This window comes from Poromitra crassiceps (genome assembly GCF_964638095.1).
Source record: "Poromitra crassiceps genome assembly, chromosome: 1".
Taxonomy (NCBI): Eukaryota; Metazoa; Chordata; class Actinopteri; order Beryciformes; family Melamphaidae; genus Poromitra; species Poromitra crassiceps.
Genome location: NC_139623.1, coordinates 106439517 through 106466447, shown reverse-complemented (window position 1 = coordinate 106466447; position 26931 = coordinate 106439517). Strand labels below are relative to the sequence as shown.

The 26931-nt window shown below is 43.2% G+C and overlaps 1 protein-coding gene across 5 annotated transcripts in view; it reads right to left on the bottom strand.

Annotated features, from left to right (window-relative positions):
- The window catches only part of klhl13 (kelch-like family member 13), a gene marked incomplete at both ends in the record, with an annotated part of 80963 nt that extends 55834 nt beyond the window's left edge, over positions 1–25129 (bottom strand). For 2 of the 5 annotated variants that reach the window (XM_083637692.1, XM_083637695.1), the window contains one exon: positions 15041–15138. In XM_083637692.1, coding sequence (XP_083493818.1) covers positions 15041–15138 — 98 coding nt within the window. Of the gene's footprint in view, positions 1–15040; positions 15139–25049 lie in introns of those variants that run through there. The other 3 variants (XM_083637696.1, XM_083637693.1, XM_083637694.1) reach the window with 3 other exon arrangements.
- Positions 25130–26931: the final 1802 nt, after the last annotated feature.

Below are 26931 nucleotides of genomic sequence, written 5' to 3'. Positions count from 1 at the left end.
TGAGCAAGAGAAGGATATATCTGCCCCCTGTCAAAAAGACCATGGGACTGCTATGCTTTGGCTGATCTTCTCATGACATAGGTATACTCCAGTAGCATCTCACTCTCTCACACACACACACACACACACACACACACACACACACACACACACACACACACACACACACACACACACACACACACACACACACACACACACACACACGAAAAGGTGACTAGATGATACATGGAGACAAGCCAGTGCCACACTCTGAAGTGATATGAGCCTGGTTTCTGTTCATCACCGTCTTGTCATCCGGTGTGAGAGCTGGTCGAGAGAGCAGAACCACTTTATACTGCAGTCAGTGTTAATATCGTGGTTTTTTTCCAAAATTGTTTTAGTTCTTTTTATATTTAAGCGACATAACTAACAACTCGCATGGCATTTATTTACCCATCGGTTTTATGGGAGGATTTTCAAAGCTACATTCTTTTTGGAGAATACTAGTTACCGTATTCGCTCTAGACCGACGCAACTGCAAAGCATATGGCACCAGAGTAATCTGCCCTACCAAGCCTAGCGTGTCAAAAGTGTCAACATGCCATCTTGCTGGGTGCGTTGAAAGAAAGAAAGAAAGAAAGAAAGAAAGAAAGAAAGAAAGAAAGAAAGAAAGAAAGAAAGAAAGAAAACATATAAGATATGTTATACATTACTGGAGCACTTATGAGACTGTTATACCTCAGGCAAATGTCAAGTAACTTTGAAAAAGTCACTGAGGGAAGAAAAGGGAAATTAAAAAGATTGCTACTGCAGCTGTTTGCTAGTTCTTCACGTTCCGAGTCAGATGGCATCAGAATGTATTTGAATCAATTTGTATGCAAGCAAAACATTTTATTAAAAAGATGGAAAAATGATTCAATACAGAGCATTTTCCATGGATGTCCAGAGTCGCACAAAAATACCGGCACTTTGGCGGGAAATATACTCACCCAATTTACAACTTAAGACAAAGTTAACATCGGTGTTTCCATACATAAACTCATCTGTGCCACACCACCATAATATCAGCATGGTTGACACAAAATAATAAAGTTGGTCAAAATAAAAACATTGACTGATCTGTAATGTGATCAGAGAGGTGTGCATCATGTGTAAGACCCTGTCAAACCCATGGAAGCACTATATGTACTAGGGTTGTTGGCACGATGATTAATTATCTGTTTGAATTAAAATTTTTGCAGTTTTAATAATAAAAAAGGCCAAGTCGACTTACCGTGATGCGCAGGCGGCATTAAACACACTCATTACAAACATTAAACAAGCGCAACCAGTTCAGAGAGGCGGTAGAGCGGAGAGGAGGAGGGGGAGGGGAGGATAAGCAGAAGTCGGTTGTGTTATTGTGAAAATGTTAAGACAAAGAAGAAACTTCATGTTCTTTCCTGTTTTCAACCCAATGTGAGTAATGTTACAAGTTACAACAAGTTACAACTGTGAATTCAACTCGCCTGTTTCCATCAAGTCACTCCATTACTGCTGCTGCTGTGTTTCTATTTCTCCTCAACATAATGTTAGGTAAACGGAGTCCACACAAATCTAACTTTATATCCGCCAGTAATTGTCAGTTTTCTGCCAGCTAGTTAAATTCAACACACACATGTTGTTGGTCAGGATCTGTGACATTAACGTTATTTGTTTTGCACCGTTTGATATTGCTGGTATTGACAGCCACTGCTTCAGTCGCTACTTCAGCCATTGTGCTGTAGTAGCCAGCCCGCTGGTCTCATGTAGAGTTCAGCTGTCCTGTTGTTAACGTGAACGTGCATTGCAACGGCGCAGCCGAATTTGGCATCGGCACTGCAGCGACTTCATAAATGATTAATTTATCGTCAACAACGATGCCATCGTCCATCGCGATGTTTCACTGTGGAACCATCGCAATGGCTATTTGGTTGACATCACACAAGCTTAATATGTAGCGTATATATTAGAGACTAAGCTTGTGAGGCTGGGGCGCTCACTCAGCTGTTGCTTGTAAACGCACTGCATGCACATGCCTTTCGCCCATCTGCTTGTCTGGGACAGACATCACCTGCTGTCTGACCTAAAAATAAAGAAATAAAAAAGCTCTGTCCTGTGTAGAGTCTGACAAAAACCTGATATCGAAAACTGAAACTGAAACTCTATAATTTGCTCCAAACTCTCATGTATTTATAATGGTATTTGTGAACAGTAACTTCACACTTTTTAAATCTGAGATTTAAAAGTTTCACAGTAAATTTTGATTAGTTGATTTTTTTTTTTACTGACAATCATTTTTAATTGACAAGATTGAGAGTTGTTTGTCCACTCAGAGCTGATATGGCCCCGGGGCGATGCTCAAAATGATCAAAAGCGTTTCATTTCTGTGATGGGTTGGGACTGATGTAAACACTGGCATAGTGTTGATTTTGTTATTATGTTGCTGTATTTTTAGCAGGTCTGAATTGCAAGTTAAGACTCAAAGCAAAAAACATCTCAAACACGCAGCATCAAAACAAACAGAAAATCATTTTGCAATTACTCAAGGATACCCATGGCTAAAGGGGCAGGCCTACTGATTCTCCACTGGGTTATTTTACTCTAGGGTTAACCCTACATTTGAGAGAAGCGGGTACTACAGCATGTTTCCCCTCCCCCACCACAGCGAGAAGCACTTCCAAAGACAGAAGCATGGAAGCCATAAGCAGTAAATAGGCAGTCTTATCATTCTCCTTTTCCCATAGCGTCTCTATTCCAACAGAACATCTACTATGTAATGAGACAGCTGGTGGGTAGAGGGCCATGAGAAAATCATCTGAACACAGTCCTCCCCAACCAGCAAAAGGCACAAGTCGGGCAACCGCCCATAGTCCATTTAATTTAGATACAAGCATTTTATATTTCCTTGTTCGTCCATTCATAGAGTTCCAGTAAGGGAGTAATCTTCTCTTACACTAATTCAGACATTCTGTTGCCTACAGTATGTGTCTGGCAATTGTCATTTGCTTTTGCCCATTCTGAATAAAACTGACGCCCTAATGTGGATGTTTGTAACCCTAATTAATGCTCAGGCTTATCTAATTTGATTAATAGTTTACTATGCAAAGTTCACTAACGTACCAGCTAGTATTATTGCCAGGAAGGAATCACACGTGGAATCTGGATTCAAAAATGGGGCAACAGGTTTAGGGGTACTATATATAGAAGTATAGTAGAGCACTGTTTCTTTTGAGTAGTTTCCAAAATTAAAAGATAAACATAATATCGTTATGCCGTTACAGCAATGTGTTTGAGGGAGCAACGCCGTCTTTGTGGATTCCTGTAACTACAGAACAGGAAATCCAGGTAGGATTTGGGGGGGGGGGGGGGTTGATAGGCCTACAAGCAATTTCAGTGTGTCAGATTCAATCCCGAGTCAGTGAGTGTATGCTAATGTGAGTCAGTGAGTGTATGCTGATGGACTGTGAATTGCATGCAGCTTTTGCTTTGAGCAGTGAGGCTGCTTGCCTGTGTTACACTCCTCTATTAGTCTCCTTACATATTCCCTTTTTGCCCTACTTTTGCCTAGTCATCAAGTGCAGTTAAGAATGATGAGATAACAGTTCAGATTTAGGCACACATATTTCCCAAAGTATAGCAGCTCTGCCAATCCAGTCACTTTCAAACTATCCATGATCTATCTGTGAATAAAGACTGCAGTGACTAAAATGCTTAACATTGTTTCTAGACATCTGAACACTTTAGATAAAGCCAAATGCAGCTACACTTTCTTGGCATGTTTTAGCCATGGTTAAGATTCACCAAAGAATCATTTGTAACACGATCACCTGCTCATAACTCAAAGATGGTGAGATGTCTGGCTGGTGACTGTGGTTGCCATGGCAGATAAGGAGTCTCATAAACATCAAGGGCAAAAATGACATACAAACAGCCTATAGTCAGAGAGCAATTTAAGGTCAACACTTCTACATCAAAGTGAAACTTAAAAAACCTGCAATACCAGTGGCTAAGCATAACAAGCATCATGATGTGTTTGGATTTGGGAGGAGCGGGCAGTCTGTCAACATGTACCAAATAGGCCTACTAGTCACTCAGCCTGATCGGGTGCCAATACAAGGGACAGGACCTGGTTGAATGTGCAAACAAAAAAGCAAGAATACACCCGCTGCACTAGCGCCTCCTGTGGTCGGTTAGGGCGCCTGGTCGCGACGGAAGGGAACTGGTGGGAATAGTGTCTCCCACGTGCTACGTCCTGCCGATGAAGCTCCCTGCTGTCAGGGGAAAAGAAGCGGCTGGCTACTGCGCATGTGTTGGAGGAAGCATGGTGCTAGTCTACGGCTCTCCACAGATCGGCAGAGGGTGGAGGAGCGACCAGGGCAGCAGGGGGAAATTGGCCAAGTACAATTGGGGAGAAAATGGGGGGGGATTTTGAGGGGGGGGGGGAGGGGGGGATGACACCGAAGTTGATACAGAATAATTAATATTTAGTTAATACTGAAAAGTTTGTAGTTTTGGGCTACAATATGCTGTGTATTGTCACTGCAGAGTTGTGGATGTATTCCGAGTGTGAAGGCTAAGCATGGGAGCTGTACCAGAGGAGACAGTCAAGATCCTGAATGCGTGAGAAGGGTCCGTATCATTGTGCCTGGACTCAAATGAGCAGAGAGGGAGGCACGCTTCTATATCAACTTGCCAACAATAATTAGGTAGAGCCAAGCAGGTATGAACAGTTAATCTAATCGCTACAAACTATAATAAAACTTAATTGAGCGTTCTTCCAAAATGTTGCTACAATGTAGAGAGGAATACATCTAAGCAACACACTGTGAAACTTCATTCGGTCACAGCTCATGATGTTAGGGATACTGTGTAACGGCCATTTCCGATGGAGACGCATGTTGACCTGCATGCCATCTGCATGGCTCACTGCTTCTTGTGTGAAGAGAGGGAGCTCCAGGCACTTCATGCACGCTAACTGGTGCGTGGTGGATGTCTGTGTATTCACACTGCTGTAAGCTATAGCACATGTTTTGATAGCTAGGTATATAGCAATACAGTTACATTGTTATAACTTCAGAATTTTCTCATTGAGAATTTGTGTTTCTGAGTAAACATTTCAGTTGTAGTATAAGTGGTTAGAATGAGTTGTCATAGGGTCATATGAAATCTGTTTTATTTTTTTCCAAATTCCATTTATTTCCCCTCCAAATTCTGTTTTTTCCATTTAAATCTTAATTTTTTTATTTATTTTTTTATGACTTGGCTTTCAGACGGCCTCTTCGACATGTTTCTCAAGGTGAAAACCAAGTTGTGAGGTGACGAAAGGGTCCCACGCAACGCAACACCGACCCCCCCTCCTCTCAAAACACCCCAATCCAAAACAGAATTATTTCTCTGGGCCTATTTTATAATTATGTAATCATTTAGGTTAGTCTACTTTTGATTTTGATAATTAGGCCTACTTTTATCAATTTCAGACAAATTATGGGAAATTCTGCAATATTCCATGTTTTACAGTTGATTCCATTTTTACCAAATTCCATGATTCAGTCTGTTTTTTCCGTTTTGCAGAAATCATATGGCCTTAGTTGTAGCCATGGACCACCACAGAGGGACTTAACAAGGAAATAAGCTGAAGGTCGTTGTGGGTACAAAGCCCCTTTCACACACGTAACCAGTAAGATTGTTATTTAAATTTCTCCAGTAAAGGTAGCAGTTTCTGTTGTGCCTTTCTAGAATTGATTTACACGCATAAAGACACCGGCTCCTTTCCTCACATGACAGCCTGCCGTTACATTTACGGAACAGGCTGCCTGTGTGAAAGTGGCTAAAGCATGTACCCCGGATACAACCCCACGCATGGTTAGTATCTCCACCTGATGAGGGAGCTAAGCAAAGTTTCAGCGACATGGGGCATCCGGGTATTGTAGCGGTAGATTCCCTGCCCTACCAACACGAGGGTCGCAGGTTCGCACCCCGTGTTACCTCCGGCTTGGTCGGGCGTCCATACAGGCACGATTGGCTGTGTCTGCGGGTGGGAAGCCGGATTAAGGAAATGTGTCCTGGTCGCTGCACTAGCGCCTCCCCTGGTCGGTCGGGGCGCCTGTTCAGGGCGGAAGGGAACTGGTGGCCCCCGTGCTACGTCCTGCCGGTGAAGCTCCCCACTGTCAGGTGAACGTTTCATTCTCAGGCATGATGGCATCCACTGACTAGTGGTGTTGAAACTCTGCGTTGCACCCTCCAGAGGTCAGGACGACTCAACTGTGAGTCTGCAGGTGGGCGGGTGTGTGTGAAGACCACAGACACGACAGTTGAACAGGATCAAGCCCACTTGACAGTCCACTGCTTGTGCCCCCCCCCTGGCCTCTCACTGAAAATGAACGATCTCTGGGAGGCTATTGCATTCCATCCAAAATGGCCTTAAATCAGAGGGGAGGACTATTTACATTTCCAAAGGGCAAGTCAATGAAGTGCTCCACCAGTTCTCTAGAGTTACGGCAGGGAGCATTTCATCTTTCAGGGTTTTTAAGCAACTAGTTAAGCAAGCTCATCTGAAAATTAAGATGAAAATGCTGAGTATGTTTTGACATCACCCTGATCAGCGATGTGAACCAACCTAGCCAGATGATTATACAGATTATAGTTAGCTCCCTTGTTCATTGATAATCTCTCCCTTCATGTTATGGGCGAGCTACTTTGTAACTTTCCCTCAGCTGTTCTCACACAGCAGCTGACTTTATGTTACGGGTGAGCTACTTTGTAACTTTCCCTCAGCTGTTCTCACACAGCAGCTGACTTCATGTTACGGGCGAGCTACTTTGTAACTTTCCCTCAGCTGTTCTCACACAGCAGCTGCCAGCTGACTTTATGTTACGGGCGAGCTACTTTGTAACTTTCCCTCAGCTGTTCTCACACAGCAGCTGACTTTATGTTATGGGCGAGCTACTTTGTAACTTTCCCTCAGCTGTTCTCACACAGCAGCTGACTTTATGTTACGGGCGAGCTACTTTGTAACTTTCCCTCAGCTGTTCTCACACAGCAGCTGCCAGCTGACTTTATGTTACTGGCGAGCTACTTTGTAACTTTCCCTCAGCTGTTCTCACACAGCAGCTGACTTTATGTTATGGGCGAGCTACTTTGTAACTTTCCCTCAGCTGTTCTCACACAGCAGCTGACTTTATGTTACGGGCGAGCTACTTTGTAACTTTCCCTCAGCTGTTCTCACACAGCAGCTGCCAGCTGACTTTATGTTACGGGCGAGCTACTTTGTAACTTTCCCTCAGCTGTTCTCACACAGCAGCTGCCAGCTGACTTTATGTTACGGGTGAGCTACTTTGTAACTTTCCCTCAGCTGTTCTCACACAGGAGCTGACTTTATGTTACGGGCGAGCTACTTTGTAACTTTCCCTCAGCTGTTCTCACACAGCAGCTGACTTTATGTTACGGGCGAGCTACTTTGTAACTTTCCCTCAGCTGTTCTCACACAGCAGCTGCCAGCTGACTTTATGTTACGGGTGAGCTACTTTGTAACTTTCCCTCAGCTGTTCTCACACAGCAGCTGACTTTATGTTACGGGCGAGCTACTTTGTAACTTTCCCTCAGCTGTTCTCACACAGCAGCTGCCAGCTGACTTTATGTTACGGGTGAGCTACTTTGTAACTTTCCCTCAGCTGTTCTCACACAGCAGCTGCCAGCTGACTTTATGTTACGGGCGAGCTACTTTGTAACTTTCCCTCAGCTGTTCTCACACAGCAGCTGACTTCATGTTACGGGCGAGCTACTTTGTAACTTTCCCTCAGCTGTTCTCACACAGCAGCTGACTTTATGTTATGGGTGAGCTACTTTGTAACTTTCCCTCAGCTGTTCTCACACAGGAGCTGACTTTATGTTACGGGCGAGCTACTTTGTAACTTTCCCTCATCTGTTCTCACAAAGCAGCTGACTTTATGTTACGGGCGAGCTACTTTGTAACTTTCTCTCATCTGTTCTCAGACAGCAGCTGACTTTATGTTACGGGCGAGCTACTTTGTAACTTTCTCTCATCTGTTCTCACACAGCAGCTGATTTCCCACTGTTCGTGCTGACCAGTTCTATCAAAATGAGGCATCCACCATCCAACATGCAGCCAAGATAAGAATCAGATGGGAGCAACCAAGAATATGAAAGAATTCTGACAAACAGCCCCTGACAGATCTGATCAATACATTCAACACTGTATCCGCCAAGGCTCCAAGCAATGTTTGCTAAACCTTTGATAAATTGATATTAACTATTGAGATTGATGTGAACTCATTCTCATCCCACCACAGGTGCAGTGTAAGGAACAAGCAGTCCAACACTGTGCTTGTCAACGTCTCTGCTGTCAGATGATCCCAGCTTGAATCAATTTAACACAGAAAGCAGTAGTCCAGTGTGCTATATTTGGTTATAATCATCATCATGATTCTGATGCTTGATGGTATTAAATGAGCAAAAACCTTTCATTTTTGTCAGCACTGCAGGAGGTGACGTTCAAAGTGAAACCAAATGAAACATGGCCAGCGTAAACCCAGCTGTGGTTCAGTTTCATGCAGTGCTGTAGTGGTAAAAAACAAAAGGTGGGTAAACTATACTTTTGAGGCAGCTTTCTCACGCGGCACCGGCAGTGTTATAACGGCGGATAAACTATAAGCTTCCGTGACCGATGTACAAGACAAAATATGAGAGTAGAACAACTTCATCTGAATAGCCCTATAAAAGGTATATCAGGGGGTGCCCCACATTTCTGAGTAGCCAGCCAGATAGGAAAAGTAGCTGGCTAAATATGGGATGGGCCTTGGACCTTCAAGGGGGGTCCGGGGGGATTCTCCCCTGGAGGAAAATTTTGTACATTTTAAAGTAAAATTCGTCAACCTGGTGCATTTGAGAGCAAAATGAAGAGGCTAAATCTATGAAGAACTACACACATCTCTAATGTGTTGTGACTTTACAAATAATTAGGGCTAAACAATCAATATAAAATGTATTTACACATTGTGCACAAATTGCATTCATTGTGACAAATTTACAATAGTTAATATCCAGCCAGAATCATTGCAAATGGATGTTCAAAGTAACAGTTAGCAATAGCATTCAGTTCATCAATGCTGACGTTAGCCAGAGCAGTGCAAATTAATAACATTAGCTTGATTGAGCTCAGCACATCAAGCTTCAATCATTGCTACTTGACAACAATAATGTCAGGCATAATCTGACTAACTGCTTTAACAAGCAATTTACCATTTGCAACCTATATTTTTGTTTTGTTTGTGAAAAACTGACGAATCCATTCTGCTTCTTCTGCGTCAGAAGAAATTGTCACGTTGTCTTAATTGCGTGAAGAAGAAAATAACCTGCATGCCGTAGTTCACCCTCGGCTTTTCGCGAATAATAAAACATTTTGTGAATTTGCCGGGAGCCAGGCCAGGGGTACAGATCTCGCCATAACAAACACCAGTATGTTTCTAGATAGTTTTCAACATGGTCGCATAGTCCAGGTGCTACTGTATAAAGCCAATACGTCGTATTGGCTTTATACAGTAGCACCTGGACTATTCAAGTCGCACCTAATCTTTACTTGATCAGAGGGAAATCAATCATGTCTCTTACACCAGTGATTCACTCTTCAGTTGTAAAACGGTAGGCCTATATGATTTTCCCCACTCCTGACACACATTCTTTTTTTAAACATACGTTTAGCTCACCATGAGCTGGTCTCCAAATGCACGTCTCCAAATGCGCATTGCGCATCGCTGCCACAATGGCACCATCAAGTTGTTTGTCTGGGCAGGCAAGCGTAGCCCCATAACATGGCGCCCTACTGTACTCCGAGATAATTCTCGTACAGCAGTCAGCGCCACACAGCGTTAGAATGCTCAATAGGTGGGCTAGGCTGTTCAAAAAGCTCTCCTACCCATATCCCATCTCCGATTGCAGATCCGAAGATATGATCGTCCGCCTAGTGAAGCCAGTAAGCTCGCCGGGGAGGTTAAAATGATACTGCTGTGTGAAACAACCGTTTAGAAGCAGTCTTTGCACAGCCTGTGCTGTATTGAGGACAGGAGAAGTGCCGACAGGAACATTGGGAGTTTGAGTATTTCATGACATGTTTTACTTCCCAGGTGCGCTGGATTTGTGTTGATCACTGACAGCCACCATCTCCGTGTGACTGCATGTGTTGTTTGCTCGCCGTGTGCAGCGGTGCACCATGTTAGTAAGATCAAACACACCCTGCTGTAAATTCAGCGCAGGCTGTGCAAAGACTGCTTCTAAAACGGTTGTTTCACGCAAGCAGTATCATTTTAACAGCGCCGGTGTTCCGGCTAAATTACTGGCTTCACTGGGCGGACGATCATATCTTTGGATCTGCAATCGGAGGTCGGATACGGGTAGGAGAGCTTTTTGAACAGCCTTGTCCACCTATTGAGGATTCTAACGCTGTGTGGCGCCGCTTTACTGTACAGTAAGTACAGTATAAAGCGGCGTCACGTTATGGGGCTAAGGCAAGCGCAGCTCGAGAAAGGCACCAACGTGACCGGGGCCGTGTAGCCTACCTTTCCCGCGGAGCGCTCCACAAGTAGTAGGCTACGGTTCGCGGAGCTCCTGGTCAGTGCCATGTGTCATCTTGTTTCTTTTGTTTTGGTGTGTGACGTGCTTGCCGTGATCTCCGCATCAACAGAGTTTCCTACTCAAACTTTTTACAACTCGTGCAATAATAAGTGCATAAACAATTTAAAAATGTGAGTAAACTATTGTGGCGACCCAGAGTTTGACATGTCGGTGGCGATTACGACGTTACGTGAAGGCAGCGGACCAGCCAGTGTATAGGGGACTTCCGGTCTCGGGTGGGGAGGACTCTGGGAATATGAGGAAGCGGACAGGACGTGTGTGTAGCTAAGAGCTGTGTGTGTATAGCTAGGAGCTATGAAGCGTGAATAAAGCCTGTACCAAGTATTGCCTCTTCTCCTCCTCACTTAATGATCCCGGGAGCGGATTATTACACTATCTTAAAAGGTGCCTAAACACTGCAGAGCATTGAAAAAGGTGTTTATGTGCGTTTAGCCACCACTACAGCCCTGGTTTCATGCCTTGTATGAAGAACGATGGCTTTAAAATGAATCAATGGTCAATCTTCTGCTTCTTCTTCTTTTCGTTTCTTCAAAGCGATGTTATACGACAGTCTCCCATTTCTTGACACAGATCTTTGCTAGCCTAGGTAAACCCAGCCCCCACGTGACCTGCTCTCAGTTCCCAGTCACTAGCGTCATAGTGACTGAGAACAGGTCTGAGAGCAGGTCACGTGGGGGATGGGTTTACCCAGGCTAGATCTTTGCATGTGTGTTGAATTCTGCAAGGTCTTTTTGGCTGCAGGGGTTGGGTAGTAGAGGGCAGATGAGGCAGTGCAATCTTCTGCTGATTCGAGGGTAGGGAAATGCTCTTAATCGGGCCTAAAAATTGATGTGGGCTGGTAATATAAGTAGGTTTAAAACAACTTCATGCAAACTAATGCACCATTTGCCCTGAGTAGCCGTTTGCTAAACTCATGCTCTTACAGCAGCTGTGCAAGACATTCAATAGAGGCGCTGCCTTATGTATGGGAAACGCTGCATCAAACGCTAACTTAGCAGGTTCAGCACCATGGAGAGCTCCAGGGTTAAGGAGCACATAGCTGAGCGGAGTTGGAATCAGCCAGGGAAGTGGACTATGAAAACCCTCTGGGGAGAGAGAGGAGAGGCTGCATGCCAACTCTGTGAGTGAGGCCTGCACAGATTAATGACTGAACTTGTGATGCTGCGAAATGGCTGCGCTTACATACGCCTGATACACTGCACGGGTATTCTGCTAGTCTGTTAAATTCACTGTCACAGCTTTCATTTGACCCATGTCCATACAGACCCATACTGACTTCAATCACTCCATCTACTCTTTACCCATGTCCATACAGACCCATACTGACTTCAATCACTCTATCTACTCTTTACCCATGTCCATACAGACCCATACTGACTTCAATCACTCTATCTACTCTTTACCCATGTCCATACAGACCCATACTGACTTCAATCACTCTATCTACTCTTTACCCATGTCCATACAGACCCATACTGACTTCAATCACTCTATCTACTCTTTACCCATGTCCATACAGACCCATACTGACTTCAATCACTCTATCTACTCTTTACCCATGTCCATACAGACCCATACTGACTTCAATCACTCTATCTACTCTTTACCCATGTCCATACAGACCCATACTGACTTCAAATCACTATATCTACTCTTTACCCATGTCCATACATACCCATACTGACTTAAATCACTCTATCTACTCTTTACCCATGTCCATACAGACCCATACTGACTTCAAATCACTATATCTACTCTTTACCCATGTCCATACAGACCCATACTGACTTCAATCACTCTATCTACTCTTTACCCATTTCCACTCCATACAGACCCATACTGACTTCAATCACTCTATCTACTCTTTACCCATGTCCATACAGACCCGTACTGACTTCAATCACTCCATCTACTCTTTACCCATGTCCATACAGACCCATACTGACTTCAATCACTCTATCTACTCTTTACCCATGTCCATACAGACCCATACTGACTTCAATCACTCTATCTACTCTTTACCCATGTCCATACAGACCCATACTGACTTCAAATCACTATATCTACTCTTTACCCATGTCCATACAGACCCATACTGACTTCAATCACTCTATCTACTCTTTACCCATGTCCATACAGACCCATACTGACTTCAATCACTCTATCTACTCTTTACCCATGTCCACTCCATACAGACCCATACTGACTTCAATCACTCTATCTACTCTTTACCCATGTCCATACAGACCCATACTGGCTTCAATCACTCCATCTACTCTTCATTGATTTATTTTTCTAAAGAGTAGCTGGCTCAGAGTAAAAGACTTAAACCATTTCGCCAGTAACCAGGATATTTTGAGAATACTGTACTTAAAACAGTGCACTACTTCCAAATGAAAAATTATAAATAAATAGAACCAAGACCAGATGAGTTACTTTTAGACTAATGCGCTTAAGCGAAATGTGGTCACAGCAGCCACACATGCCAACCCCTCAATATGAATATCTCACTGTGTGGAATCCATGTATCCATGTGCTAGATGCAAGGATGACATTCATTTCAAGGACTTTATGTGCAAACCCAATGACTTTGGACTGAACTTTAGATTGTATTCCACGGGTCATACAGGCAGTGAACCTTTACCATTCCTCGCTAGCATGAAATCTGCACCACAGGCAGCAAACCAGTCTATATATAGATTGGGGTGGGCTCACTCACTGCAGGCAAGCACACACATGCAAACACATTTCCATGATCGTTCTCTCTTTTTTAATTTTCAATGTAGACAGACACCAACAAAGGTCTTCAAACCAGATGCATAACTTCCCTCTGTGCGTCCTCCATCATTTTGTTGTTGCTTTGGATACACACCGGTATACAGAGAACAACCTACCAGTATACAGTTACCAAAGATCCCTGAGCCAAAAGGATACAGGCTGCACTCAGAGGGCCTATAAAGACCGACCACAGAGTAACCTATAATTGGGGGTCCAATATCAGTCTGCCTAAAAACACAACTTACAATACACACATTTCAAAATAGTACGTGGTCTGGTGTGGGCAGGGCCAGACTGGGCAGAGTAAGGTGGAGTCAGTACTGTGGCCACATGAAATTACTCTTACACATAGTAATATGGATGTTATGTTGTGTAAACATAATTTGAATTTACGTAAGAATTTCACTTCACTGGTACAGACTTAAACCATTGTACTGTTGTAACATTAAAGGTTTTGCCACTACAATAACAACTCATATTACACTGTTTCCAGATCAGTGTTACCACCATATACTACAATGAAACAAAAATCAAGAGGTCAATAGTGTAAAAAAAAAAAAAAGTAGAACCTTCAAATCATGTAATTTGGTACATAGCTTATAGAATACAAAGTGGCACCCTTTTCTTTAAGACTTCCTCAGGGTTAAGGAATCTGAGAATTAATGTATGGATAATATAAATATATATTTTATATTATAAAATGCTTTTTACATTATAAAATATCCATGTTGCAGGTACCACCTTTTATATTGAGGTCGTTTTGGAGCAGTAAACCACTGAAAAAACAGAGCCGATAGGGCATATTTTATGTGCCATCTCTGGTGTGCACGAATATTTTAATGCTACATTTCTGTAAAACTAGCACCATTTCAAGGGAGTATGATTCTATGCAGAGATGCATGAGACACACACATACACATGTAAAGAAACTTGTGTTAGCCTTGCTACCCTAAGAAATTACCTACAAGTTACCACATTCCCCTACTTAATATGCTAGTTTGTCTAACCCTTTATCTGGTCTATCCTTTTCTTTTCGCCTGACTCAGTTTAGGCCTACGCCAGGATACTGTTCAAAAGTCAAACAAGACACCCAACGCGGAGCAGTGAGAAAAGGCCAGATAAGAGAGGATGGAGAGAGAGAGCCTGTGTGAACCATCTACATTCTGCCCTTCCCCCCTCCTGAACAGTGGCAGATGACAATAGCTCCTAAACCAGGGCATGTCAGACAACCTGACAAAGGCAGGCTCCTCCCAAGCTTGCGGAGTCTCTGTGCCCAAATCAACACAGCCACAGGGAGAGGGCAAGAGTTGGAGATGTGCTTCTTAACATGCCCACAGCAAAAAATGAGCCCTCGCTGCCCAGGAGCACCACATTCTGCAAGCAAGCAAGCCCATATGGCGCACAGCGGGCAGGGCGACTCTCTCCACACACAGCACAACACTCATCATATTCTGCCTAATCAGGGCTGCAACGAAAGGGAACGGTTTCATGCATTCCAAATAATTTGCATAACTAAAAAAAAAAACTACAAATCTGAAAATCCAGAAAAAAAGCCCCCACCTGGATGTACATCACCGCCAGGGCATAATGTGAATGCTATTTTGCTGGTACTCACATGTAAGCAGGCGAAAGAGGTGAGGACCTGGATGTCTTAAGCACTGGCACTGGGAATTTCCAGCTGACGGGAGAACCGCTTTTCCATTTTAACGGCATGTTGTTGTCACCAGAACGGTGCTAGAGCAATACCAACAGCAAAGAGCATTTCCATGAAAAGGCTTCCAATGCGGGCTTCCATCCCACTCTGCCCACACCATTTAAGGGGGAGGAGAGCAGCAGCAGCAGCAGCGGCGGTGGTGGTGGTGGAGGCTATAGAAATAGACTGGTAGAGGCAGTGCAGCCTACAGACAGGGTTGTGACATTCGCGGCAGCGCTGAGAAGCCAATAGATTGTATCCGCTGTGACGGCTTGCCCTGCTGCATTCACAGTCGTCTCCTGGTGGGAGGGGGAAGAAGCCCTCCCTTTCCCCTTTCAGGGTTCATGAATAGCCCAGTAGCTCAGCAACAGTGCCCCCTTGTTATGAGTGGTGATTACAGCACTTGGTTTGGCATCAGAAGAAGTGGAGGACAGAGGGAGAAGTGAGATAAGGAGAAAAATCATCGCAAACAACAGAACAAAGATAACAGCATTGTATAACCTTTGCAGTCAAGGGCTGTGACCAAAATAGCATTCGGACAGTGCAAAACAATACATATGAGGGATTCTAGCAACCCATTTCATTCAAATAAGCTACGCGTGAAAACTCTTCTTAAATGTACACTATTTAAATACTACCGATCTTGGAAACCTCAGCCACCCTTCACAGCAGTGTGATGAAGTCAGCAGCCCTGTGACAGTCAAATAAAATGTTTCCAATAATGTCAGAGGTTTCAAAGGAATGGCAAGGAAATGAATAGCTACGTAAGTTACTGTTTTGTATATTAACATTAGTACTAGGGTTGTCAAAAGTATCAATAGTATCGCAAGCAGGGGTGTAGTGGTGAATACAGAGGTGGGTAAGCTATCCAAGGTGAGTAGTTTACCCACCTTGTTTTCCCTCATTGATTTATATAGGTGATCTGAAAATAGGTGAGTAAACTAATTTCAAAAAGTAAGTAAACTAATTTCAAAAAGTGAGTAAACTCATTTCAAAAGGTGGGTAAACTGCGTTTACTCGCGTTTACCCTCCACTACACCCCTGATCGCAAGTATCAATACTAATAAATGTAAACGGATACAATACTCATTTGCAACAGTATGGATACCAGCAGTATACTTTCTTTGAATGAAAAATCAAACATATTACTGATTTTCCCTCCATATCATTGGTGGGTATCTGTTGCTTCAACAAGCTAAAGGTGTTCTGATAGGCTAATTACTAGAGCTGGGGTAACCTGCTGTGATATCGAGTATCGATCTTTTCCTGGGTATCGGTATCAAAGTAGAAATTCTAGTACCTAATTAGCACATCCTTTTCCATTTAATTTGTCTGTATGATTTTTCACAAATGTATACTTTAATCGCTTTGAAACCTCAAACTGTTTGAATTATATTCCATGTAGGGAATGGGGGGAAAAAAAAGAAAGAAAAGTTGACTGATTATTATTATTGGTTTAATGGGCAAAGATGATCTGTGTGACGAAGGCAACACAGGATGGAAGGATTAAGATCAATTAAAGAGGAGAACAGGTGAGTAGGCGTCACACTGTGGCTCATGCATGAACAGGAAAAACAAGATGATATTCATATCTTCCTGGAAGCACAATTTGCTATGCCAATGGGGCTTGGCCCAATTTCAATCAAATTGGAGTATGTGGATTATTATTGTGCAAATTCAACAAATTAAAAAATAGCCACTTCTAATGAACTCCATTAATCCAGAGAAATACAAGGTCATTGAAGGGGACACCATATTTGACACCAATAGGCTTGTACAGGCTATTGCACCATCTAGTCATTATTTAGGCATACATTTCATAGATTAAAAGGGATTTTCCTTTTGTGTGCATTACCATTCATTTATTCGTTCTCTTTACCCACTTGGAATAAGTGGGCACAAAACAAAAGGCACTTGAGCTGCCTAATCTCCCACCATAATCACCACATTAAAACACAAGTTATGTTTAAAAGGTAATTAGGGTAACTGATGCATTAATTAGCTATTATTTCAATCTCAACATATTTGTCCTCTCATAGCATTGCAGTATAAAGTGAAATCTGCATCTTACAGTATTAAGGAGTTACAGTTTCAAGAGAATGTTTCCCTCATTAATATGCAAATATATGCAGCAAAGTGCTCCAACATCTACTCAGACCATCTGCCCTATAGGGGGAACCTGTGGTTAAGTATTACATTTCTATTATAATTTATTGTCTATTGTCTACAAAAAAAAAATCTACATACAGGCAGACACAGACACAATGACAACATAATGTCCCATGGTGGTAGGATGTAGGGATGCAACGATTATAGATTTGGATGGTACGATTATAGTCTGAGGAAAAATCACGGTTTCACGATTATTATGCATTAATTTATTTCACAACACTACAGATAATTTATGGCAATTTACAATACATTCACGCTACTGTTGGTAGATTGATGTTAGACAAACATCCGCCATTGTTACAAGGCCACACCCCACCCCCCCTTCGGCAAATCGGACCACGCCTCCATCCTACTCATACCCAGGTATCAACAAAAACTAAAAAAACAGCCCCCAGCATTCTGAACCGCCCACTGCTGGTCAGACCAATCAGACGACATCCTGAGGGATTGCTTTGGCCAAGTAGTATGGGAGGAGTTCAAGGCTGCAGGAGACCTGGGCGAATATGCAGAGACAGTGTCATGCTTCATAAAAAAATGCACCGAGGATATAGTCCCAACAAAAAGAATCAAAATAATGCCAAATCAGAAGCCCTGGGTCAACAGTGATGTCCGGGCTGCCCTTCACGCCCGGACCACCGCCTTCAACTCTGGTACACCAGAACAATACAAGCACAATATGCCCTCCGAACCACTATAAAAAAAAGCACGGAGAGATTATGGAAAGCAGCTGGAGTCTAAATTGGACACTAACAACCCCAGACACCTGTGGAGTGGACTCCATGCTGCCACAGACTTCAAAGGGGTGAAACGGCAGAACCCCAGCACGTCACCCACCCTGCCGGACGAACTCAACGCGTTCTACGCTAGGTTACGCTACGGGGGGGGGGGCGCACACCCCCCAATCACCATCAACGGCACAGTGGTGGAAAGGGTGGACAGCTTCAAGTACCTGGGAGTCAATATCCACCAGGACCTGACATGGGCCAACCACACCGCCACTGTTGTCAAAAAGGCCCAACAGCGACTATACGGACTCAGGCGCCTGAAGAAATTCGGGCTAAGGCCAAAAATCCTCAGGGACTTCTACAGAGGCACCATTGAAAGCCTGCTGACTGGCTGCTTCACCACCTGGTACGGGAACTGCACCACCATGGACTGCAGGGCGCTAAGAAGGGTGAGGCACGCGGCCCAGCACGTAACAGGATGTGAGCTACCAGAACTGCAAGATCTGTACAACCAAGATCATCAAAGACACAAACCACCCCCACAACAGTCTGTTCTCCCTGCTACCCTCAGGGAGGAGATACAGGGTCCCAAGAGCACGCACAAATCGCTTGAGGGACAGTTTCTTCTCACAGGCCACGAGACTCCTTAACATATACAAATAGTGTAGTAGCCATACTGTACCGCACTGCAGCTGCTACCATCACGTATGACTAATGTTCAATAGTATGTTTAATTAGGTATATGCTATTTGCACCTAACAGAATGTCATTATGTTTAATTATGTTTAAAGTATGTTCATGCCATTTGCACATATGGGCAGTGAATACGCCACTGTCTGTGGCGTGTCTTACTGCTTTATTGCTTGTTGCCTCTTGTTTTTATTTATTTATCTTTTATTTTTTGCACTATGTTGTAACGGAGCCTACAGCACAAGAATTTCACACGTGATACTTGTACTACGGAGTGACAATAAAAATCTTGAATCTTGAATTGATTAACTACATTTCCCATACACCATAGGGGGTGATTACGTTTTGTGGTCTGTGACAACTAGGAAGTGAAGTTGTGTTGTTGAAATAACAAAGGGCGATAGTTTTCTCCGTGTCTTCCTAGCTACTAGCTACTTCGACAATACCATAATGTCCCTTTTTTGAGAGTGAAAAACACTCGGTTAATAGTGAAATCGGTTAATCGCTGCATCCCTAGTAGGACGTTAAAACAAATCACGCTGAAATATACAGTAATTGCCAACAACCCGCCACACACTTGCGTCACGTTAATTTACGGGGTTCTCCATGTCTTCTACTGGGTCTGACAAAAAAAAGAGGGAACCCCGGATTTAATAGTAACTAGCAAGTGTAATGTGGCATTTGAATAGAAAACGGAACATAAAATGTTATCCCGGAACTGAATACAACACCAGAATGTATTTGATACATTCTGAATACAGGGTTTTCTATAAGCACCAGCTGCCAGCTAAATGGCTGATATTAAAACATTTCCAGCCGGCTACTTTCTAACTGTCACAATAAGCACTATATTGCAATACCGTGCTATAAACAAGCCAACAGCGGTGGATGGTGAGCAACCGCCACAACCGTGCTCTGTTAATGTCTTTCCTTTTTTCCCACGGCGCTGCCCGAGGGCATCACACGCCAAGTTCAGGACAGGTCATGCAGTAATTCAGAGGTGTCGCTTTTAGAGATGGCCTCTAGGTCCCCGGCTGGGCGATGTTTGGACCTTTGGGCCAATTGTGGCGCTTAAACACGGCAAATTCCACTGAACCTGGACACCGAGCGGCCAGATGGTTTGTTACACAAAACCTAGAACTCATCCTTGGAAACTGGGAAAGGGGCAGGCAGTGGCACTTAAAAAATAATAATACTTGGCACATGATTGGATGAATGATCTGTCTATCATCGTCTATCACAGGGTAACTTCAACCACTCGTGACCAACTTCTCCGTCCTCGGACGCCGATTGGTCCGCACCGCTGGTGGAGTTGAGTCAAACGCATATCTGGCTGTATTGGCGAGATGAATTTGTCGTATCGTCGTGAATCCAGCTGCCTCGCAATGTTAAAAAAAAAAAACCCCACCGCCAAACAACACAACACAACACGATGATTGATCAGGCTCAATGAGGATGTTTAAGGAGTAGGATATAAGAACAAGAAGTAACTGATATTCTTTAGGAGAACAAGCTGTTGTGAGTCATCAGTCAGTCGTGGACACAAGCAAGTTTTTGCTCTATAACATCCGCTGAATCAGCCCCTCCCCTCAGCAGGTACTCACTCAGCACCTCTCTTTTTCCAAGCTAGTTACCTGCCATCTGGACAACTGCCCAATCACTCCTTTCAGCCACTAGCTCATCCAAAATTCTCCTGCTCACCTTCATCTTCAGCATCTCCAAACTCATGTCCCATCTAGCCTGCATTCCCTTAACTGGCTGCCAGCTCTGCAACAACTGCAGAGCTGCTTTACAAGGCTACTGGGGAAAGTGCATCACTTTACACGTAGGCCCTGTCCCCTGCCTGCTGCTACCAACTGCTGCTTGGCTCTCTCTGCCTTGTACACCCACACCAGCATCTCCTCCTTCCACTGAAAAGCCATCTTGTTCAAAACGAAAAGATAAAAAGACATCCACATTGCAGCCTGGCTTTTATTCCTTCACACTCAACCACCTACTTAATTCAACCCTGGTTCTCTTTACTATTGGTGGCTTGTGGTGACGACAATCCAGGGATTTAGCTTCACTCTTGTTGTCCTCTCAAGTGGCTCTGGATAAGAGCGAGAGCTAAATGGCTCAAATGAAAAATGAAGTCCTGCGACGACCAGAATTTTAACATTCATTTAATTTCTTGATTTGTTCCACTCATGATAATAGTGTATGAGCAGAGAAGGAAAACACACCAGTCTTACTCAATAGCTCCATGTACAGATGTATCACGAGCAGCATTTGATTGAGTAAATGTGCCTTTTCCTATTTAAAATTTGAGCTGGACAAAACTTCAAATTTGATGATCATGCTAGTGATGCTACCCGATCGGATTTTTCGTTTCATACCTTTTCAACTTTACTTGAAAATAATTGATATTGAATTGCGCACAGGAATTCATCAGAAAGGTCATCGGCTCTCCGCAAATAACAAGGAGAAGCTATTTTGAATAGCGAACGGCAGATTTCAACAAAAGGTGACGTGTTAGCAGCTTTGGCTCTAACCCACTGAACAGCAAAGGTCATTGTATCCAACTCAATTTAGACCAATAATAAGGAAATTAACTGAGGGAGAATTGATGTAATGGAACTTTATTTTTCTTTCACTCATTCAAGCTAAGCAGCAGGTTAACCTAAGAAGCAGTACAGATATTGAAAACATATTCAGCAACGTGACAGTGGACAGCAGGGGCGGACTGCATAATCGGGCACGTCGGGCAAATGCCCGGTGGCCTGGCCTGGCCTGCAAAAAAAAAAAAAAAAAAATTTGCAGGCCAGACCAGGCCACTCACTGAACAGCAGGCCAGGCGCCGCCTACTGGTTTACTAGTGGTTTTATTACTTTATTCAGGTTTAAAGTGGGTGCATCTCATTGTAAAATTGGACTTGGCCCAAATTGGGCTTCAAACGGCCCAAATTGGGCTTCAAACGGCCCAAATGTGGCTTTAAACGACCCAAATTGGGCTTCAAACGGCCCAAATCTGGCTTCAAACGGGCCAAATTGGGCTTCAAACGGCCCTTCGGACGCCGGCACGCGCGTCGGCCCGTATCGGCCTGGCCTGCTTGGTATCTAATGCCCGGCCTGAATTATGATCCCAGTCCGCCCCTGGTGGACAGTCATCTGCCCTCATCTGCATAGATGATGGTACTCCACACAGTCAAACTGTGAACTGTCCATCCAGGTGTTGTGGTGTCTCTTGTCCACCTCCACAAAGCCACAGCCCATCAGGAGAGGGGAATCTTTTACCAACACTTTGGACAGAGGCAGGAAGTACCAGGGGAGTTCCTCTCTCCAGTCTTTTTACCATCATGAAGGCCCAACTCCAGGAAGAGTCTGTGTGCAGCCAAGCGTATTGGCTACACTAAGAGGTCAAACAAATGAACAAAGTTGTGACCATGTCAATTAATCTGTGCTCCGCACTAAGACTAAGCTTTTAACTGGCTGGCAACCATTATATAGGTTATGATTTGGCATGTAGTTGTTCTAGGCCATTGGTTCCCAAACTGGTCCGCGGGGCTCCGCCTGGTGGTCCACCAGAGAACAGTTTTTACATACACAGCTAAGGAGTAGCCAGATTTGACCGATTTTCGGGAATATCACGATATTTGGGAAACATCACAATTTTGAACATTTACTTTCAGAGGCTGCAGCAGGCTCAGGTTTAAAGCCAGAATGAAGTTTCTGGTATCATATGAAACTAGAAGACCCAAGGAATCGATTTGTACCAACCATGTAATGCTAGTTTGTCAGGAAGGTAGCTAAATAACACGTTAGGCAAAATTTTGGTGAGGGAATTTTTTTTTCTCCCAAAGGGGTCGTCTTTTCCACAGCCTAATGTTAGCAGGTAGGTGTGTGTGTGTGTGTGTGTGTGTGTGTGTGTGTGTGTGTGTGTGTGTGTGTGTGTGTGTGTGTGTGTGTGTGTGTGTGTCCGTTTTGAACCAGCTTAGTAGCCTTATTGTCATTTAGCCTTTCTGCTGCTATTGCATGGTGAAATCAGCACATTTTATTTTATGGGGGGGGGTTGATTTGGTACGTAGTGGTGCTTGGACGGAAACATTTGGGAACCCCTGTTCTAGGCTACAGCTGTGTTAATAATAATTTTTAAATAGCCCAAAAGACTGTCTAACCATGGTGAGCATTTCACATACAAACTATAATAGGCCAGATTTATATTAACCACAACAACAAACACATTAGCTGTATTTTGGTGTCCTAGTGAGAAAATATTTGTTTATTTGTACTTACTCGATTGTCATTGTTCCTCCCGGCCCTGCAGGTCTGGCTCACCTACACCAGTTTAACTTGGGGATTTTGAAAATGTGTCCAAGACGGCTCCGTTTACATGTGGTTCAAAACTTTGATGTGATGCAAGACAGACTTTTCCAACTTGATCCTTTTCTTCATCGGTCATAGTCATTACACTTCCCATCTCCGTTGGCAGTGTAGAGAAACATCTCAGTTGGCGTTGGAGAGAAAGTCGCCACATAAACTTGCTTGTCGCTCCACTTAAGGTGGCCCAGGAGCAGTCACGGACGCCTCTGCTTCTTCTCCTCCCGTCTTTCCCCCAGTCTTCTGCAGTGTACTTAAGGCTCAAACCCATAACCCTCTAAAGCCAATTTATGAAGTTCGACAGTGTCGTTCAATGTATCGTCCAATTCATCATCTTCTCTCACACTGGAAGCCATTTATTCCTGAATAGTGGCTAAAGTTAGCTAGCTGTAGTCGAGGGACTAGAAATTCAGGCTATTAATGCACTTCTCCTTGAGTCTGTCTGTACCAAGGCCTGTGGCCACCGCTCCTCTGAGATGGCACCCCCTTCGGTCGGAGAGCAGAAACTGTTGTAGCTCTTCCCCAACAGCGAGAGGCAGAGGACTATGCCATTTTCATGTCAACCTCCTCCAAATCTAGATACCGCAATTATGAGCATTTTCCCACAGAGAGCACCTGTCCTGCCACCTGTCAAAACCAAATCTGTTCAAGGAAGGCTTTGCCCATTTCCAACACGCTTTGTATCATTATAATCTTGGTAATATAAGCAGATCAACAGTGCTTACCTTCTCTATGTGTTTTCTACATGGAGAAATCCTTTTTCGTCTGCATGCAGAACCTCCGCCCCCGCCAGCTGGCATGGGTCATTAACGCTAGTTAAGGCTCTCAATGCTATAGAGTATTCACCTTATGTTCAGACCTTACAGTGGGCCAAATTCTTCCGGGTCCTTTTAACACTTCCGGCGCTCACGGCGCAAAATAAGAGAGTTGTTTTTGGAGCGGACGGTGAAGGGGGTAAAATAAAGAACGTAGCCTACTACTTTGAGCCGGTACACAGCAAGCAAGCGAGTATCCACTGTTAGCCAGGTCGGATAACGTTATCGTCGACAATGACGAGCACTTTCTTGTAAAACATACCTGGACTCCAACAAAGAAAGCTTCAGATAGTCTTCTCTCCTCCGAGCTGCGCTCGCGCCATTTACGTCTTGTAAGACCCGCAGACGTTAACGTAATTCCCTGGAATGCGAGACTTAACGAGCCAGTTACATGGCGTTGCATTCTTAGACATTGCCGTTTGCTTTTATTTGGTATGTTACATACAATTGGCTAAATTATTAGTTAATTCAGAGTTAGATGATATTGGAGCAGCAGCCATTTTATTTTATTTTATTTTTAGCCAGAAGTTTTGATACGGCCACACAACCAGGTCAAATGGGCGTGGCTACATAAGGTGAATAGACCCTTTTGACGGGGGCCATTTTGTGTGGAAAAGGCAGGGGAAACAAGGTAAAGGCTGCCCATCTGCATATATTACAGACATTGTAATGATACAAAGTCTTCCTTTAAATGAGCTAGGCCTAATGTTACTTTGTGGTTGAATTTCTCTTTAAAAGAGTGAGTTTGCATAATTATTAATATTGTTCCATAATCACAAATTGAATACCATTACTGTGGCATTTCAATATCATTTAGCATTTTAATATTACTCAATTTTAGCACACACACCTCTATATGGGATTAAGAATGGCCAACCACCAGTCCAAAATGTCTCAAGGATTATCCTTTTCAACAAGTAATTTTGACTGTTTACAATTTTCAACAAGTCCTTTTGACTGTTTACAATTAGCAAATATTGAGAGGAGGAGATGGGGGGGATTGAATGCCAGAACGTGACAGGGGATTCTCAGGGCAGCTAACATTGGAGGCTGAGAGGTCCTGGATTTCTGGGGGGGTAGGTTACGTGTGATGAAAAATTAAAATGTTCAATCTAAGTGAGATTCCACGACATGTGTTTTGGCCACTGCGTATCCCTGCCAAAGAAAGGCGTACACATAATATATTGCACAGTACCTGTCATGCAGTCCGATGGGCAGTGTCTCCCCTCTGTGAGCAGGGTGCTCCATACCCTCGCCAAAACCACACCTCTAAAAAGACAGAAGCAAAACATGCTGATACTTGTGACATTTTAGAAGAAATATTTCATCCCAATAGCAATAAACATTCTGAACGAGGAAAAAGACGATAAAAGATAATATGCAGTTTTGTTTTAACACTTGCAAACCAGTTTTACTGCCTGCACTATCATTTTAAGTTTACTATGCTTCTATGCTTTCATTGAGGGGACTTTCATATGCAATTAAACAAACATTTAACAGGTAGATATTAGACAGTTAAGTTTTCTGAAGAAGTCTGCCAGTTCACACAAAAAGTATTGTTTGTAAATATAGCCAACCGGTGGAGTCCGGACTCGGACAGTCATTTTCGGGGCTTGTGACTTGACTTCTCAGGTTCGTCAGGTTCTTAAATGAATAGCACAACTGCACCTTATTGCTTTGATCTGCTGCTTTCATTATTTTACCATTTTATTATTTTATCTTTTTATCCTTCTAATTTTGCACTGTGCAGACATGCTACCCTGGCATGGTTCCTAGAGAACAGCACAAAGCACTTTATTCATATGCTCTTCTTATTATGCCTTTTTAAAAAATCTTTATTTTTTATACTAATTTACAACCATGCATTGTGCCGACATGCTGAATGTACATCCATGTCTTACCCTGTTTAATGTTTTGTTGTGTGCTCTCTGTTTTGTACTTTCTTTTTTCTGTACCATGTGGAGGTGTGGCTTGTGTACAAGAATTCCAATGCATTTTAATGCCAAATTTTAATGCAAATGGCAAATAAACTTGAACTTGACTTGGACTTGAGCATTGATGACTTGGACTGCATTCGGACTCAGATGTTGGAGACTTGGACTTGTTAATTGATAACAGTTTTTCTTTTTCTTTCTTTTTTGTTCATTTTTTGTAATATGCAATAATAATTTGGCACAAGATATTGATAGCTATATTAATACCGTGACATTATTCAATTTTGCTTAAGGCCATGCACGTGTGTTCCACCAAAATTAGATGGGGATTCACATTCATGTTCAGTAAATCCGGACTCTGACTCATCTAATGGGGACTTGACCCGGGCTCTTCTTTGGTGACTCGCACTTGGACTCGGACACTGGGGACAAGACTCACTCGAGATATAGTGACTTGACTACAACACTGGCAACACCTAAACATTAATTTTCTGTAATACTCAATATAATTTTTACTTTCTAAAATTTCTTCACAATAATATTGACACCCTAACCCTACTTAACTATAGTATTAACATAATAGCAATACAAAAATAGTAAGGGGATAATTAGTCTCTTACATTACATCTTTGAACAATCGTTTTTTTCCGAATTTTATCTTTAAACAATTGTTATGTCATGGTTTAATCAACTGCTCACACCAACACGCTGGTACAATGCAGTAAATGGGCTTAGAGTTTTTCTTGGTAATCTACTAAGCCTTCTTTCTTTCAATACACACTGCAGTTAGTAAATCTCTTAAAGCATAAACACACAAGTGAGTGGATGGTACTGGCACATGGATAGGATTGAACTTATTTGCACTTGTAAACTATCTTGGCTATCATGGGTTTAATTCCCACTGGGACCATCCATAAATATTTGCACTGACTCATGTAATGTTACACACTCACTTCGAATACAAAACGTCCATCAAACGTTAAGTGCTAGGCTTACATTTAGGGATTTCCACTGTTCAAATCTGGCTGTTCTAACTTGTTGCTTTACAGAGAACTAGGCTAATTAAAGTTAAAAATACCCCTCGTGTATGCAACCTAACACAGGGCATTTTGCAGAGTATTT